The 12,484-nt window shown below is 43.9% G+C and overlaps 1 protein-coding gene across 2 annotated transcripts in view; it reads left to right on the forward strand.

Moving 5' to 3' along the window:
* NIPAL2 (NIPA like domain containing 2) overlaps positions 1–12,484 on the forward strand; it is a 70,995-nt gene that overhangs the window by 50,963 nt on the left and 7,548 nt on the right. For both annotated transcript variants that reach the window (XM_007056010.4, XM_043539302.1), the window contains exons 6-8: positions 1,639–1,735; positions 3,739–3,874; positions 9,749–9,837. In XM_007056010.4, the coding sequence (XP_007056072.3) occupies positions 1,639–1,735; positions 3,739–3,874; positions 9,749–9,837 (322 nt within the window). The remainder of the gene's footprint in view (positions 1–1,638; positions 1,736–3,738; positions 3,875–9,748; positions 9,838–12,484) is intronic.

A 12,484-nucleotide genomic window follows, 5' to 3' on the forward strand; every position in this document is an offset into this window, starting at 1 on the left:
GTTGTCCCCAAACATTTTTAACACCCCCTTCCTTATTCCTAATATAATCTGACCACCCCCACCTCCAGGAGCCATGGTCTGGGGCTGGGGCCAGAGCCATGGCTGGGGTCAGGAGCCTGGGGCCATGGCCAAGAGCTGGGCCGCGGTCGGGCTGGAAGCCAGGGGCTGAGTCCGGGGCTGGGACAGAGCAAGGCTGGGGGCAGAGCAGGGCTGGGTGCCACTCTGTCCCCACCTCCCATGGGGCCTGGTATGGACCCCGCTGCGACCCACTGAATGTTGCTCCACGCTCCCCTAGGGGGCTCGTCCCACAGTTTGGGGACCACTGCCCTAAGGGGCTCTTCCAGCCACCAGGTATTACTGGGGATAAAAGAGCCCTGGCCACAGCCCCTGCACCAGCAGCAGTGGAGGGAATGGAGAAGGAGCCACTATAGCAGTTACTAGGCCACCTGACTACTCCCCTGTGATGATACTCCCATAGCTGGTTAAGTCAGCTTGAGGCCAGCTTTGGGAGTGCCACAGAAACTGTCCTAATGCAAGCTAGAATCTAGGCCTGCATTTCAACCTGTGAATCTGAACTCAGCTAAACTGACAGTAGAATAATTACTTGTTTATAGATGGGCAGCTGGCTGCCTGCCTCATTCTGTTACTCCCAAGAGCTGTTTCACTCGTTGCCTGATTTTTCAGTACAGAAAGAAGGTTGAATGTTGACAGGTGACTAAAAATTCTGTTGCTGATAATAGCGAGGCTGTTTTCTGCAGCTGGTGATGTTACAGAAGTGTCACGGTACTGGCAAGGGAACAAGTGTTACTGTGGGAACCTGTAAGAGCTAGCATTAATAGTGAAGCAAGTAAATTTAACTGTCAGTGTGGAAGATGGTGGTGACATGGATGGAGCGAGTCTGGACTGTGTACAGTAAAAAGTGTGTCAGCATTACAGATGACCTGCACGGCAGTCTCTGGTGGTGTGTCATTGAGCTTTGCCAGGGTACCTTCTGTCATGTACTCTGACAAGTAGGTGGGTAGCCAGTGATTGAAGATCATTGCATAGCAATAATCTGAATGAAATACATTTCCCCATGATTGCTTGGCAGGAAATTTGGACACGAAGATAGTGCTAGCTAAGGTTTTTTTGACTGAGGCAGACAAAAAGGGCAAAGAGGAAAGAAACTAATACAGTAAGATACTATGGTGATGGTCACTGTAGAAAAATTGAGCTAAAGTAGATAATGTTCTGCTTCAGGCTAGCTCTCTACTCCTTAGCTCCGGGGGTTATATATTCAGGGGTGTCTATATTGATTATCCCTAGCTCACGTGGGTACCTTTGCTGTCACAGAAAAACAATCTTTGTTTTAAGCTTCTCAGTGCTGTGAAATCAAACAGGCTCATCAAGAGCAAAAGAAAAGCAAAGAAACGAGAAAGTTAACTAGAAAATATCTTAGGAGCAGGAAAGATTTATGAGAACAATTATTTGTTAACTCAATTGACTGGAGATAAGGTTCCTTTTTAGTAGAAGATGTGTAATAAAGCAATCCTCCCTTGAACTGTTTGAGCAGGGTAGAGCAATGTAACATTTTAAAGACTCTGAATGAAGCATTTATTATATTGTTTACAGCTTAACCTTTCTTGCCCTTTTTTCCAGATCTTAGAAATAATAATATTCTGCATTCTTCTGTATTTCTACAAAAGGAAGGATGTGAAGCACATTGTGGTTTTGTTAATGATGGTAGCACTACTAGGTAAGCACATATTATTCCATTTGTATAATATTCCCCTCTCTCTCTCTCACTTGATCACTCTCTCCCACTTGGTCCCCCGTGTTAGCTTATGTCTGTGCTGTGTTTAAAAGGACAATCTGAAGGGGAATCCTTAGGTTTTTACATGGTTTCAATGAAGTCTCTTTCTAACAAGCAAAGCCAGTTACTCAACAAACTTTATATGCCTATTGCTAGTACTGTTTGGTTTTACAGATTTGCAGTTTGATTCTGTGTGAATCCGACTTGTGCATGGATATTCCAAGGCTTTTTGTCTCTGCCATTTGAAGTAACCCTTTATCATTAGATCCCGGAAGAATGAATTACAGAGACTGTTGAAACTCCATATGTCTAGAACATATTTTGGTGACCAGGGCTAGCTGAGGAAAACAAATCACTAATTTAAAAACAAAAACGGAAAACCTCTTAACTACACTGCTTGTGTGTGGTTCTTCAGTGTAACTGCCTGGGACCTTCTGCCTGCTTTCCTCTACTCCCACCTATGTATGTCTATTTTTTTTCCAGAACTGAAGCCTTAATAAATGCAACATATTTACTATACTGCCTTTTTAGATGTGTATTAAGACTTCAGTGGACCACTAAACTTAGTTAGAGATTACCATTTGCATTAACCTCTGCCTAGGTATTCCCCAGAAAATCCACTTAACACTTATTGTCCCAAAAATCCATTTTTGTCTTGTACATTTTCAGTGTAGTTCTTTGAATCCCCAGGCCTTACATCTCCCCTGGAGAGTTTACGAACAATCCTGGCCCACAAGAATACATAAATAATTCATTTAATACAATGGATCTCAAAGGTACTTAAATGTAATTCAGTCAGGTCTCCCAAGGATGTGGTAGGATGTTGCCAGGTCTGTCACACTATCATGACAAATCTCTTCACCTTTCAGCAATCCAGCCCTCATCTGGAGGGTCAGAACTAACAATTTATACTTTAACATTTTATTTTCAAATATAACTCCAAACTTCTACTCTGAAACTGACTGAAATTTTTAACCCCCCCACATCACCATGATGGTTTGTTATTTTTTTTTTGTATCATACTCATTATGGATATGATAGCCATCAGAATCTGATAGCCTTTGCTCACCTTGAGTACTACCTTGAACAATCCCATTGATTTCAATAGGACTGTTCGAGAAGTAAGGTACTACTCAAGGGGAGCAGAGAGAATCCTTGAATTTGGCCCTAATGGTGAAATTCAAATAGGCCACCACAAGGCCTATGCACCACTTAAACCCCATGTGAACTGCCAGAGGTGCTCTAAGCAAAATACTTGAACCAGAACCCCAGATCTGAATCCCTTCCCCCGCCCTCCTGTCCGGAGCGTTGGGAAGTTCTGAACTGTGTGTTGGTATGAATTTTGCATCTGGGGGCTATCTCTGCAATCGGGCAAATTGTAACTTTGGAACTGAACCTCTTGGAGAACCTGGAATTAGATCCAGGTGGTGAGGCCTTGTCCCCTGCTATTAATTACTTTCCTTTAGTGTGACGAGTGCACTCTTACTCCTCTCATCTTCCATCCCATGTGTTTTGAATTTGTTCTATTTTCTGTGTGGTTATTGTAACCTCCACAAGTGAGCTTCAGCTGCAAGGGCTGGGGCAAATCAAGAGCCCATGCCAGAGGAAAAGCAGGAGAGCCTTTTAGTCTAGCCGTCTGCACCTTTACTAGCGCACGTGATGGGGAAGCCTGATTCTGCTCTTCGAACTGGTAGTACGTCATGCTGCAATGCTTCTCCTCCTAGGCTGGCATGAAGATTGCTGCTCAGTTTCCTTTAAAGCAAGCCTTGTTTGTGATTATGTGCATTGGTTTTTATTGGTTTAAAAGAAAATCAGAAGAAGGGTTAAAAACATAACTGACCTTTTAAATAGCCTGCTGATCAATATGTCTTTCTGCAGCACTGACACTTAGGGGTAAAGGCTTATAATTCTACCTTGTTTAACATCTCTCTCTCTCTCTCTTCCAGCATCATTGACTATTATTTCAGTAAAGGCTGTGGCTGGCATGATAACATTCTCTGCAAAGGGCAAAATGCAGCTAACATACCCCATTTTCTATATCATGTTGATTATAATGGTGACATCTTGTGTTTTCCAAGTCAAGTAAGTTAGTTTTTGCTAACCTTTCTCTCCATTTATCTGCTGGTTTTGTTAATTACGGGTGCGTATTGACTCCTGGTGTGAATAACAGTTAAACACACCTGTTGCCTTCACTGATTTTTTTTTTAATGTATTTATTTATTTATCCATACTTTATTGCTCATTGGATGATTTCACTTGGATTTATTATACTGGTGCCTTCTTCTCTTATTTACAAACAATTCAGGTTAGTTCAAAATGCAATTTTATTTTTCCCACAGTTCTTAAACCCAACTGTGAAGTGAAACTTTCTATTTTCCTGATGTTTTCTTTCTCTTACTTTGTCATGCAGGTTTTAGACCCATTGCTGGTAACCAATTAATCAAATAGCCAATGCGATTTCAATAACTTCGTCTTAAATTTAGAAAGGGAATTCTTTTTCCCCCTTAGCCCTGGTCTACACTACAAAATTACTTTGGTGTAGCTACGTCGCTCAGGGGTGTGAATAATCCACACCCCTGAATGACATAGTTATACCAACCTAAGCACCAGTGTAGACAGTGCTATTGAACCCACACACCTTCTGCATCCCGTCTAGTGGCACTGAGATCACTTGGAGGTAAAATGAGTCTGTTCTATAGCCTTAGCTAAGAGCCAGCTTTTAGCTTATGCAGGAGTGGCTCATGCATTAAGCTCCAGAGGCCCCAGGTTCAATCCCACCTGCTGACGAACGGAGTCTGTCAGTGTTACACTACGTCAGTGACAGAGCTTCTCGCGGAGGTGGATTAACTGAACCAACAGGAGAACCTCTCTCCCTTCGGCTAAGAGTGTCTTCATTAGAGCGCTACAGCTGCATCGATGCAGCATTTTAAGTGTAGATCTGCCCTTAGATTTATGTTCACCTTTTGTCCTAAGTGGAAGCAATAGATTATCCTCCCATCCCCTTCGGCTAAATCTGCATACTGTGTTTTGCCAGTGAGAAATTTGTGCCTGAAGTGCAAGCTAGGTATGGCTGAGCCTCTCGGAAATAGTTAACTGTTGGAGAGAACTCTGCAAAATCAGGATTTTTCCTGCTGGGCTCTGGCCTGCTAAGTGATCATTTTATTGCTGCCACTGGAGACTGCTGCTGCCATCAGCAGCGTAAAATAGAACTTCCAGCGGAATGGGGAGTCCATTCTCTTTATCCTTGTCCCTATGCTTCTGGCGCGGATTGCACCATTCAGTGCACTTGTACAGGCTGCTCCAGATTAATTCGGAATGTTTGTTATCATTTGTTTTTAATGAAATAGTCAGCCTAGCACTTTAGTGGCAGTGCATATCACCGGCATAGGGGATTCAGGATTCCCTTTGGAGAAAGCCCATGCATCATTCTGCAGTGACTCTGGAACTCCCTGCCACAGACTGTAGAGTCGTTTACACCCAGTGCTTTGCTGGGAGAAGAGCTCAGGGCATTTAAGAGAGGAAATAGAGCTTGGTAAATGGGAAGCTGCTGAATGATTCTCTTCTCCTTCGGCAGATTTTTTTTTTTCTTCCTTCACTTGGTCAAAACGCAAACAAAGGCAAAATGTGGCCACTTTGCTTCCTGGGCCCAGTATCTGTCTTCTCCCAGTCCAACTGAGCAGACTTTTCAAAAGCAGACAATGCTGTTACTCCTGGCTTTTTTCCCCCATTTTACCTAGATCTCTCACCAAGTTTGTTTATTTGACGGATTCTTGAGAACTCGGAACAGCTTTTGTTACATCTTTTGGGGACTTGCTGCTAAGCATCAGCATCTATGTTTCGGTCCCTGAGACTGAGATTGTTGCAAATGGGAGAAAATAATGAGGTGTTTTCAGTGACTTCAAAATCCTGACTATCCTCTGGATATGTAGGGTTTCTTTATTTTTAAAGCACCATGGAGACTGCTCAACAGTCACTAAAATAACCTTGCAATTACTTTAATGGCTAAAACAGATCAGAGTTTGGATTTTTACTATTCACATATATCGTACCAATGAAACGTTTAAGCATAGTTCTTTTTATAGGTTTCTAAAACACTCTGCCGTCTCTTAATATTTCTTTCTGTTTCATATGCATTGTTGGCAGGATACAGTATGTGGGGGGTGCAGTGACACTGAATTTACAAAGATACATTCCAATGTTCACAGGCATGATTCATAATCCTAAGGGTAGATATGGATGTGGCAGGTTTTAATACTTCTGCATGAGACCTTCATTCTCCTTCAACATGATTAATTGCTTTGTTTTTGTTACTGGATTAAATAGACCATGACGGTTGGTGTAAGAACACATACGTCCAAGTGTTGTCCTACACGTCCTTGTATAGTGCACAACCCTGTTGCACTCCAGCTGAGGCTACGGGTGAGGTTCTGTGTTGTGCTTCTGAGAGGTGCTGCACTGAACATGTAGCCTGAAGGGAGGAGGGGCTAAGGTGACTGAAAATCACCTTTTTATGCCTTCCCAACTCTGGGCTGCTCTGGGAGCCAACTTGGCCCCTAGTGTAAATGAGATGATCGTCTGTGGCTAGTAAACTACAGCAACCTGTCCCCAGCTGCCTGTGGGGAGCAGTGCTGCCCAAAATCTCCATGGTGCTATGTACTGTGGGCCTACCCTGATGCCTTCCATGACCCCTGCATCAATGCTTGGGTGGGGGCTAGGGTGACCAGGTGTCCGGTTTCGACCGGAACACCCGGGACCCTGACGGCTCCGATCAGCACCGCCGACCGGGCCATTAAAAGTCTGGTCGGAAGTGCTGCGGAGCTAAGGCAGGCTGCTCCCTACCTGTCCTGGCTCCCTGCTGCACCCTGGAAGGGGCCAGCAGGTCCGGCTCCTAGGTGGGGGGAGGGGCACAGGGCTCCATATGCTGCCCCCACCCCACATGCCGGCTTCCTACTCCCATTGGCTGGGAATTGCAGCCAATGGGAGCTGCGGGGGTGGTGCCTGTGGGCGAGAGCAGCACGCAGAGCCTCGTACTGCTGGTCGCTTCCAGAGCTCAGCACAAGTCAGGACAGGCAGGAAGCCTGCCTTAGCCCCTCCGCTGCACTGCTGACCGAGAACTGCCAGAGGTAAACCGGTGCCCCAACCCCCGAGCCCCAACCCCCTGCCCCAGCCCTGAGCCCCCCAAACCTGGAGCCCCCTCCTGGACCCCAAACCCCTCATCCCTGGCCCCACCCCAGAGCCCCCAGCCGGAGCCCTCACCCCCTCCCACACCTCAACCGCCAGCCTGGAGCCCCCTCCTGCATCCTGTACCCCTCATTTCTGGCCCCACCCCAGAGCCTGCACCCCCAGTTAAAGCCCTCACCCCCTCTCACACCCCAGCCCAGTGAAAGTGAGTAAGGGTGGCGGACAGCAAGCCACCGAGGGAGGAGGAATGTAGTGAGTGGGGGTCAGGGCCTTGGGGAAGGGGCGGGACTAAGGTGTTCAGTTTTGTGCAATTAGAAAGTTGGCAATCCTAGTGGGGGCCCTCAGCAGACAGCCCATGGCTGTTTACCTCTGACATAGGGAAGGAGGTATTCTTCCCTGTCCAAATCTGTGGCTTTTTAAGCCCCTTTTATTCAGAGTACAGGAGCGGGAACTGGGGTGAAAGTCTTGCATGATGTGTGGGCACAAGTCAAGTTAAACGTTAAGGTTAAATACCGTAAAAGGGTAGAGTTGGGTGCTTTACTGGAGGTGGCATTGTTTGTTCTTAACATGCTGGCAGGTTCGGTGAGCTCCTTTCTCCTGCTCAGACTCTGACTTTTGTCTTGGGGGATAGCAGGCGCTTGTACACTTTGACACTCTGCCAGCTATTTCCCAGCTGTGATTGCACATGCTTCTCCTGCCACCTATGTTTGAAGGCAGTGAGCTCCAGAAGGGTCCATACAAATGCATGAGGCCTGCATGATAGCTCTTTTGAATTTTCTCCAAGAAGGTGTGTGTCTCTGAGAAATGGTAGTTACTTGCTACCAAAGTGGCTTGCAAATGGGGCCCATGTGGATTTGCCAGAGCTGTTTAAACAGAGGAGTGGTTTCCAGGCATACTGACCCCCACAGAGAGGTCAATTCTGCAGTGACTGGTGCAGTGTGGGATAGTAATGGGAGGACTGTTCACTTATATAAGAAGTGGGATGCATCCACTGGAGCTAAATCGATTTAACTGCCACCAGAATAGAGTTGTGGCATTTGCAAACTGGCTTCGTTAAATAAATGCAAATCCAGTGATCTTGCAATGGGAGATCTGTGTGGACACATGCCAGCTCCCACCAAAATAAGGAAAGTTATACTAACTTCTGTGTGGAGACCAGGCCTTATTCCTCTGCGCTAAGCGGAGTAAAGGCTCAAATCTCCTGCTTGCTTCCTTGCTCATAAACATAATCTGTCTCCCACAGTATTCTTGCCAGCAGGTTAAAAAAGTATGGATTGGATGAATGGACTATAAAGTGGATAGAAAGCTGGCCAGATTGTCGGGCTCAACAGGTAGTGATCAACGGCTCAATGTCTAGTTGGCAGCCAGTATCAAGCAGAGTACCCCAGGGGTTGGTCCTGGGGCCGGTTTTGTTCAACATCCTCATTAATGATCTAGATGATGTTCGCAGGTGACACTAAGCTCGGGGGAGAGGTAGATATGCTGGAGGATAGGCATAGAGTCCAGAGTGACCTAGACAAATTGGAGGATTGGGCCAAAAGAAATCTGATGAGGTTCAACAGGGACAAGCACAGAGTCCTGCACTTAAGACGGAAGAATCCAATGCACCGCTACAGGCTGGGGACCGACACGCTAAGCAGCAGTTCCACAGAAAAGGACATGGGGATTACAGTGGATGAGAAGCTGGATACGAGTCAACAGCATGCCCTTGTTGCCAAGAAGACTAACAGCATATTGGGCTGCATTAGTCGGAGCATTGCCAGCAGATTGAGGGAAGTGATTATTCCCCTCTATTCGACACTGGTGAGGCCACATCTGGAGTATTGCATCCAGTTTTGGGCCACCCATTACAGAAAGGATGTGGACAAATTGGAGCGAGTCCAGCGGAGGGCAGTTAAAATGATCAGGGTGCTGGGGCACATGACTTACGAGGAGAGGCGGAGGGAACTGGGATTGTCTAGTCTGCAGAAGAGAAGAATGAGGGGGGATTTGATAGCAGCTTTCAACTACCTGAAGGGGGGTTCCAAAGAGGAAGGAGCTAGGCTGTTCTCAGTGGTGGCAGATGACAGAACAAGAAGCAATGGTCTCAAGTTGCAGTGAGGGAGGTCTAGGTTGGATATTAGGGAACACTATTTCACTAGGAGGGTGGTGAAGCACTCGAATGGGTTACCTAGGGAGGTGGTGGAATCTCCATCCTTAGAGGTTTTAAAGGCCTGGCTTGACAAAGCCCTGGCTGGGATGATTTAGTCGGTGTTGGTCCTGCTCTGAGCAGGGGGTTGGACTAGATGACCTCCTGAGGTCTCTTCCAACCCTAATCTTCTATAATTCTGTTGTTCTATGCTGGGTATAAGGGCCCAATGCAAAGCTCAGTCAGTGGAAAGATTTCTGTTGACTTTGGTGGGCTTTGGATCAAGCTCTTGAAAAGGGGAAGAGCGTGGGTGTCTGAAGAGATGAAAACTTAAGCCTCATCATGCTAATCAGCATTTAGCTATGTGTCCCCAAGCCAGGTCTTACTCCTGCTAATAGGCAGGAATAATTTGGCAGTCATGCAACATTACTCTCATTGATTCAGAGTTGGATGTTCTGTGCTCGTCATCTTTTATCTTGCACTATTCATTTGCACTATGCTCGTTCAAAACCGGCATGCATATCTGCTGCAGACGCCAACTTGTACTGTGCTGTTAGTTGTTTTGATGTGAAAGTATTACACCTATTACTACACTTAGTGCACAGCACACTTTGTATCCAGGAGATGTAATAACTCTGTTCTTTTAGGTTCTTAAATCAAGCTATGCGACTCTACAATGCAACCATCGTTGTGCCGATTAACTTTGTGTTCTTCACAGCCAGCGCCATCATTGCAGGTTTGTTTTTACTTTCTGTCCAAACAAAAGCTCTTTCTAAATAGCAAGATTGAATTCTCTTCTTTGAATCAGGAATGCAAACAAATCACTTTTATCTTCAGGGAGAGATCTTTATGTAATATGACAGATGTATATTTTGAAAATATTTTTATTTTGAAAATCGTAAGTTCAGAACTTTGAAATAAAATTAAATGTCATCAGATTCTAGCTTTTCCAATATAGTACAGCCATGTACAGTTTATTCTGCTTTACTGGCTTATTAGGTACTGTCATTAGTATTAGCCTCTCTGGAAGTACCATAAATGTGCTTACCATGTGTACATTGGCGTCTCCATATCCTAGCTGGTAAAGTAATTTTAATAGTGTGGCAAGCTACTCAAATGACAGACAGCTGTGTTTTGTAGTAGTTTGTGTATTATATTTCAGAAGGCTGAATTTGAGGTTAAGTGAAGGAAATAAAATACTCCAAAGGCCTTTAAACCTTATAACATTTTATTCTGGGTGAGAACTTTGAACTTGATCTCATTAAAAAGAGACTGAAAATCTTGGAAATCGTCTGCACTGAAAGAAAAAGAGAGGAGAGAAAGATGAAGACATCTAAACTGAAAACAAATTCTGCAGCAGTGAGTCTCCGAGCCTGGGTCAATTGATTCAGGCTTGTTCGGCTAAAAATAGCAGTGTGGACATTCGGGCTTGAGCTGGAACCCAGGCTTTGAAACCTGGCAAAGGGGAGGTCTCCAGCCTGATTAGGAATGTCTTTACGACTATTTTAAGCCCCACGGCACGAGCCCAAATCTGTTGACTCGGGCTCTAAGACTCACTGCCACAGGTTTTTAAAATTTTTAGGGCTGTCAATCAATCACAGTTAACTCAAGCAATTAACGCAAAACAAATTAACTAGATTAAAAAAATTAATTGTGATTAATCTGAGTTTTAATTGCACTGTTAAACAATAATGAAATGCCAATTTACATTTATTATAACTATTTTGGACGCTTTTCTACATTTTCAAATATATTGATTTCCATTACAACACAGAACACAACGTGTACAGTGCTCACTTTATATTATTATTTTTATTACAAATATTTTCACTGTGAAAAAGATAAAATAAATAGTATTTTTTAAATTCACCTCATACAAGTACTGTAGTGTGATCTCTTTATCATGAAAGTGCACCTTACAAATGTAGATTTTTTTGGGTTACATAACTGCACTCAAAAACAAAGCAATGTGAAACTTTAGAGTCTACATGTCCACTCAGTCTTTCTTCTTGTTCAGCCAATCGCTAAGACAAACAAGTTTGTTTATATTTATAGGAGATAATGCTGCCTGCTTCTTATTTACAGTGTCACCTGAAAGTGAGAACAGGTGTTCACATGGCACTTTTGTAGCCAGCGTTGCAAGGTATTTACGTGCCAGATGTGCTAAACATTCGTATACCCCTTCATGCTTCAGCCACCATTCCAGAGGACATGCCTCCATGCTGATGACACTCATTTTAAAAAAATAATGTGTTAATTAAATTTGTGACTGAACTCCTTGGGGGAGAATTGTATGTCTCCTACTGATGGTTTTACCCACATTCTGCCTTATTTTCCTGTTATGGCAACCCAGCATATGTTGTTTGATTTAAGAACACTTTCACTGCAGATTTGACAGAACACAAAGAAGGTACCAATATGAGATTTCTAAAGATAGCTACAGCACTCGACCAAGGTTTAAGAATCTGAAGTGGCTTCCAAAATCTGAGAGGGACGAGGTGTGGAACATGCTGTCAGAAGTCTTAAAAGAGCAACACTCCGATACGGAAACTAGAGAACCCAAACCACGAAAAGAGAATATCAACCTTCTGCTGTTGGTATCTGATTCAGATGATTTAAATGAATGTGTGTCAGTCTGCACTGCTTTGGATTATTATAGAGCAGAACCCATCATCAGCATGGAAGCATGTCCTCTGGAATGGAAGCAGGAAGGGGCATATGAATGTTTAGCACCTGTTCTCACTTTTCATTGTAAATTAGAAGCAGGCAGCATTCTCTCCCGTAAATATAAACAAACTTGTTTGTCTTAGCGATTGGCTGAACAAGAAGCGAGTGGACTTGTAGGGTCTAAAGTTTGACATCATTTCATTTTTGAGTGTAGGTATGCAAAAAAAAAATTCTACATTTGTAAGTTGCACTTTCATGATAAAGAGATTCACTGCAGAATTTATATGAAGTGAATTGAAAAATACTATTTATTTTGTTTATCTTTTTTACAGTGCAAATATTTGTAATCAATAATAATAATATAAAGTGAGCCCTAATTCTTTTTGTATTTATTTTATTTATTGCAGTGTAGATGTACCTAAAGATTCTATGTCAGCAATAAGCCAAAATTATACAGCTATAATATTTATGACCGATTTTAATGCACAACGGGGCAGTCCTGTCATTGGTCTGCAGGAAATTTAATATTCAGAACTTCCATTAATGCTGAAGGGAGTTCCATGAAGATTGCCTCATCAGCTGTGTTAGAACAGACCTACACTTTGTGACTGAGAGGAGACATTGGCCAAAAGGAGTTGCACTGGAGTAACCATGTGGAGCGTTTGGTCTTATGCCTACTTTTTTTAAAGGCCAGATCCTTATTCAGGATCGTCTAG

Source organism: Chelonia mydas, chromosome 2 (genome assembly GCF_015237465.2).
Source record: "Chelonia mydas isolate rCheMyd1 chromosome 2, rCheMyd1.pri.v2, whole genome shotgun sequence".
NCBI lineage: Eukaryota > Metazoa > Chordata > Testudines > Cheloniidae > Chelonia > Chelonia mydas.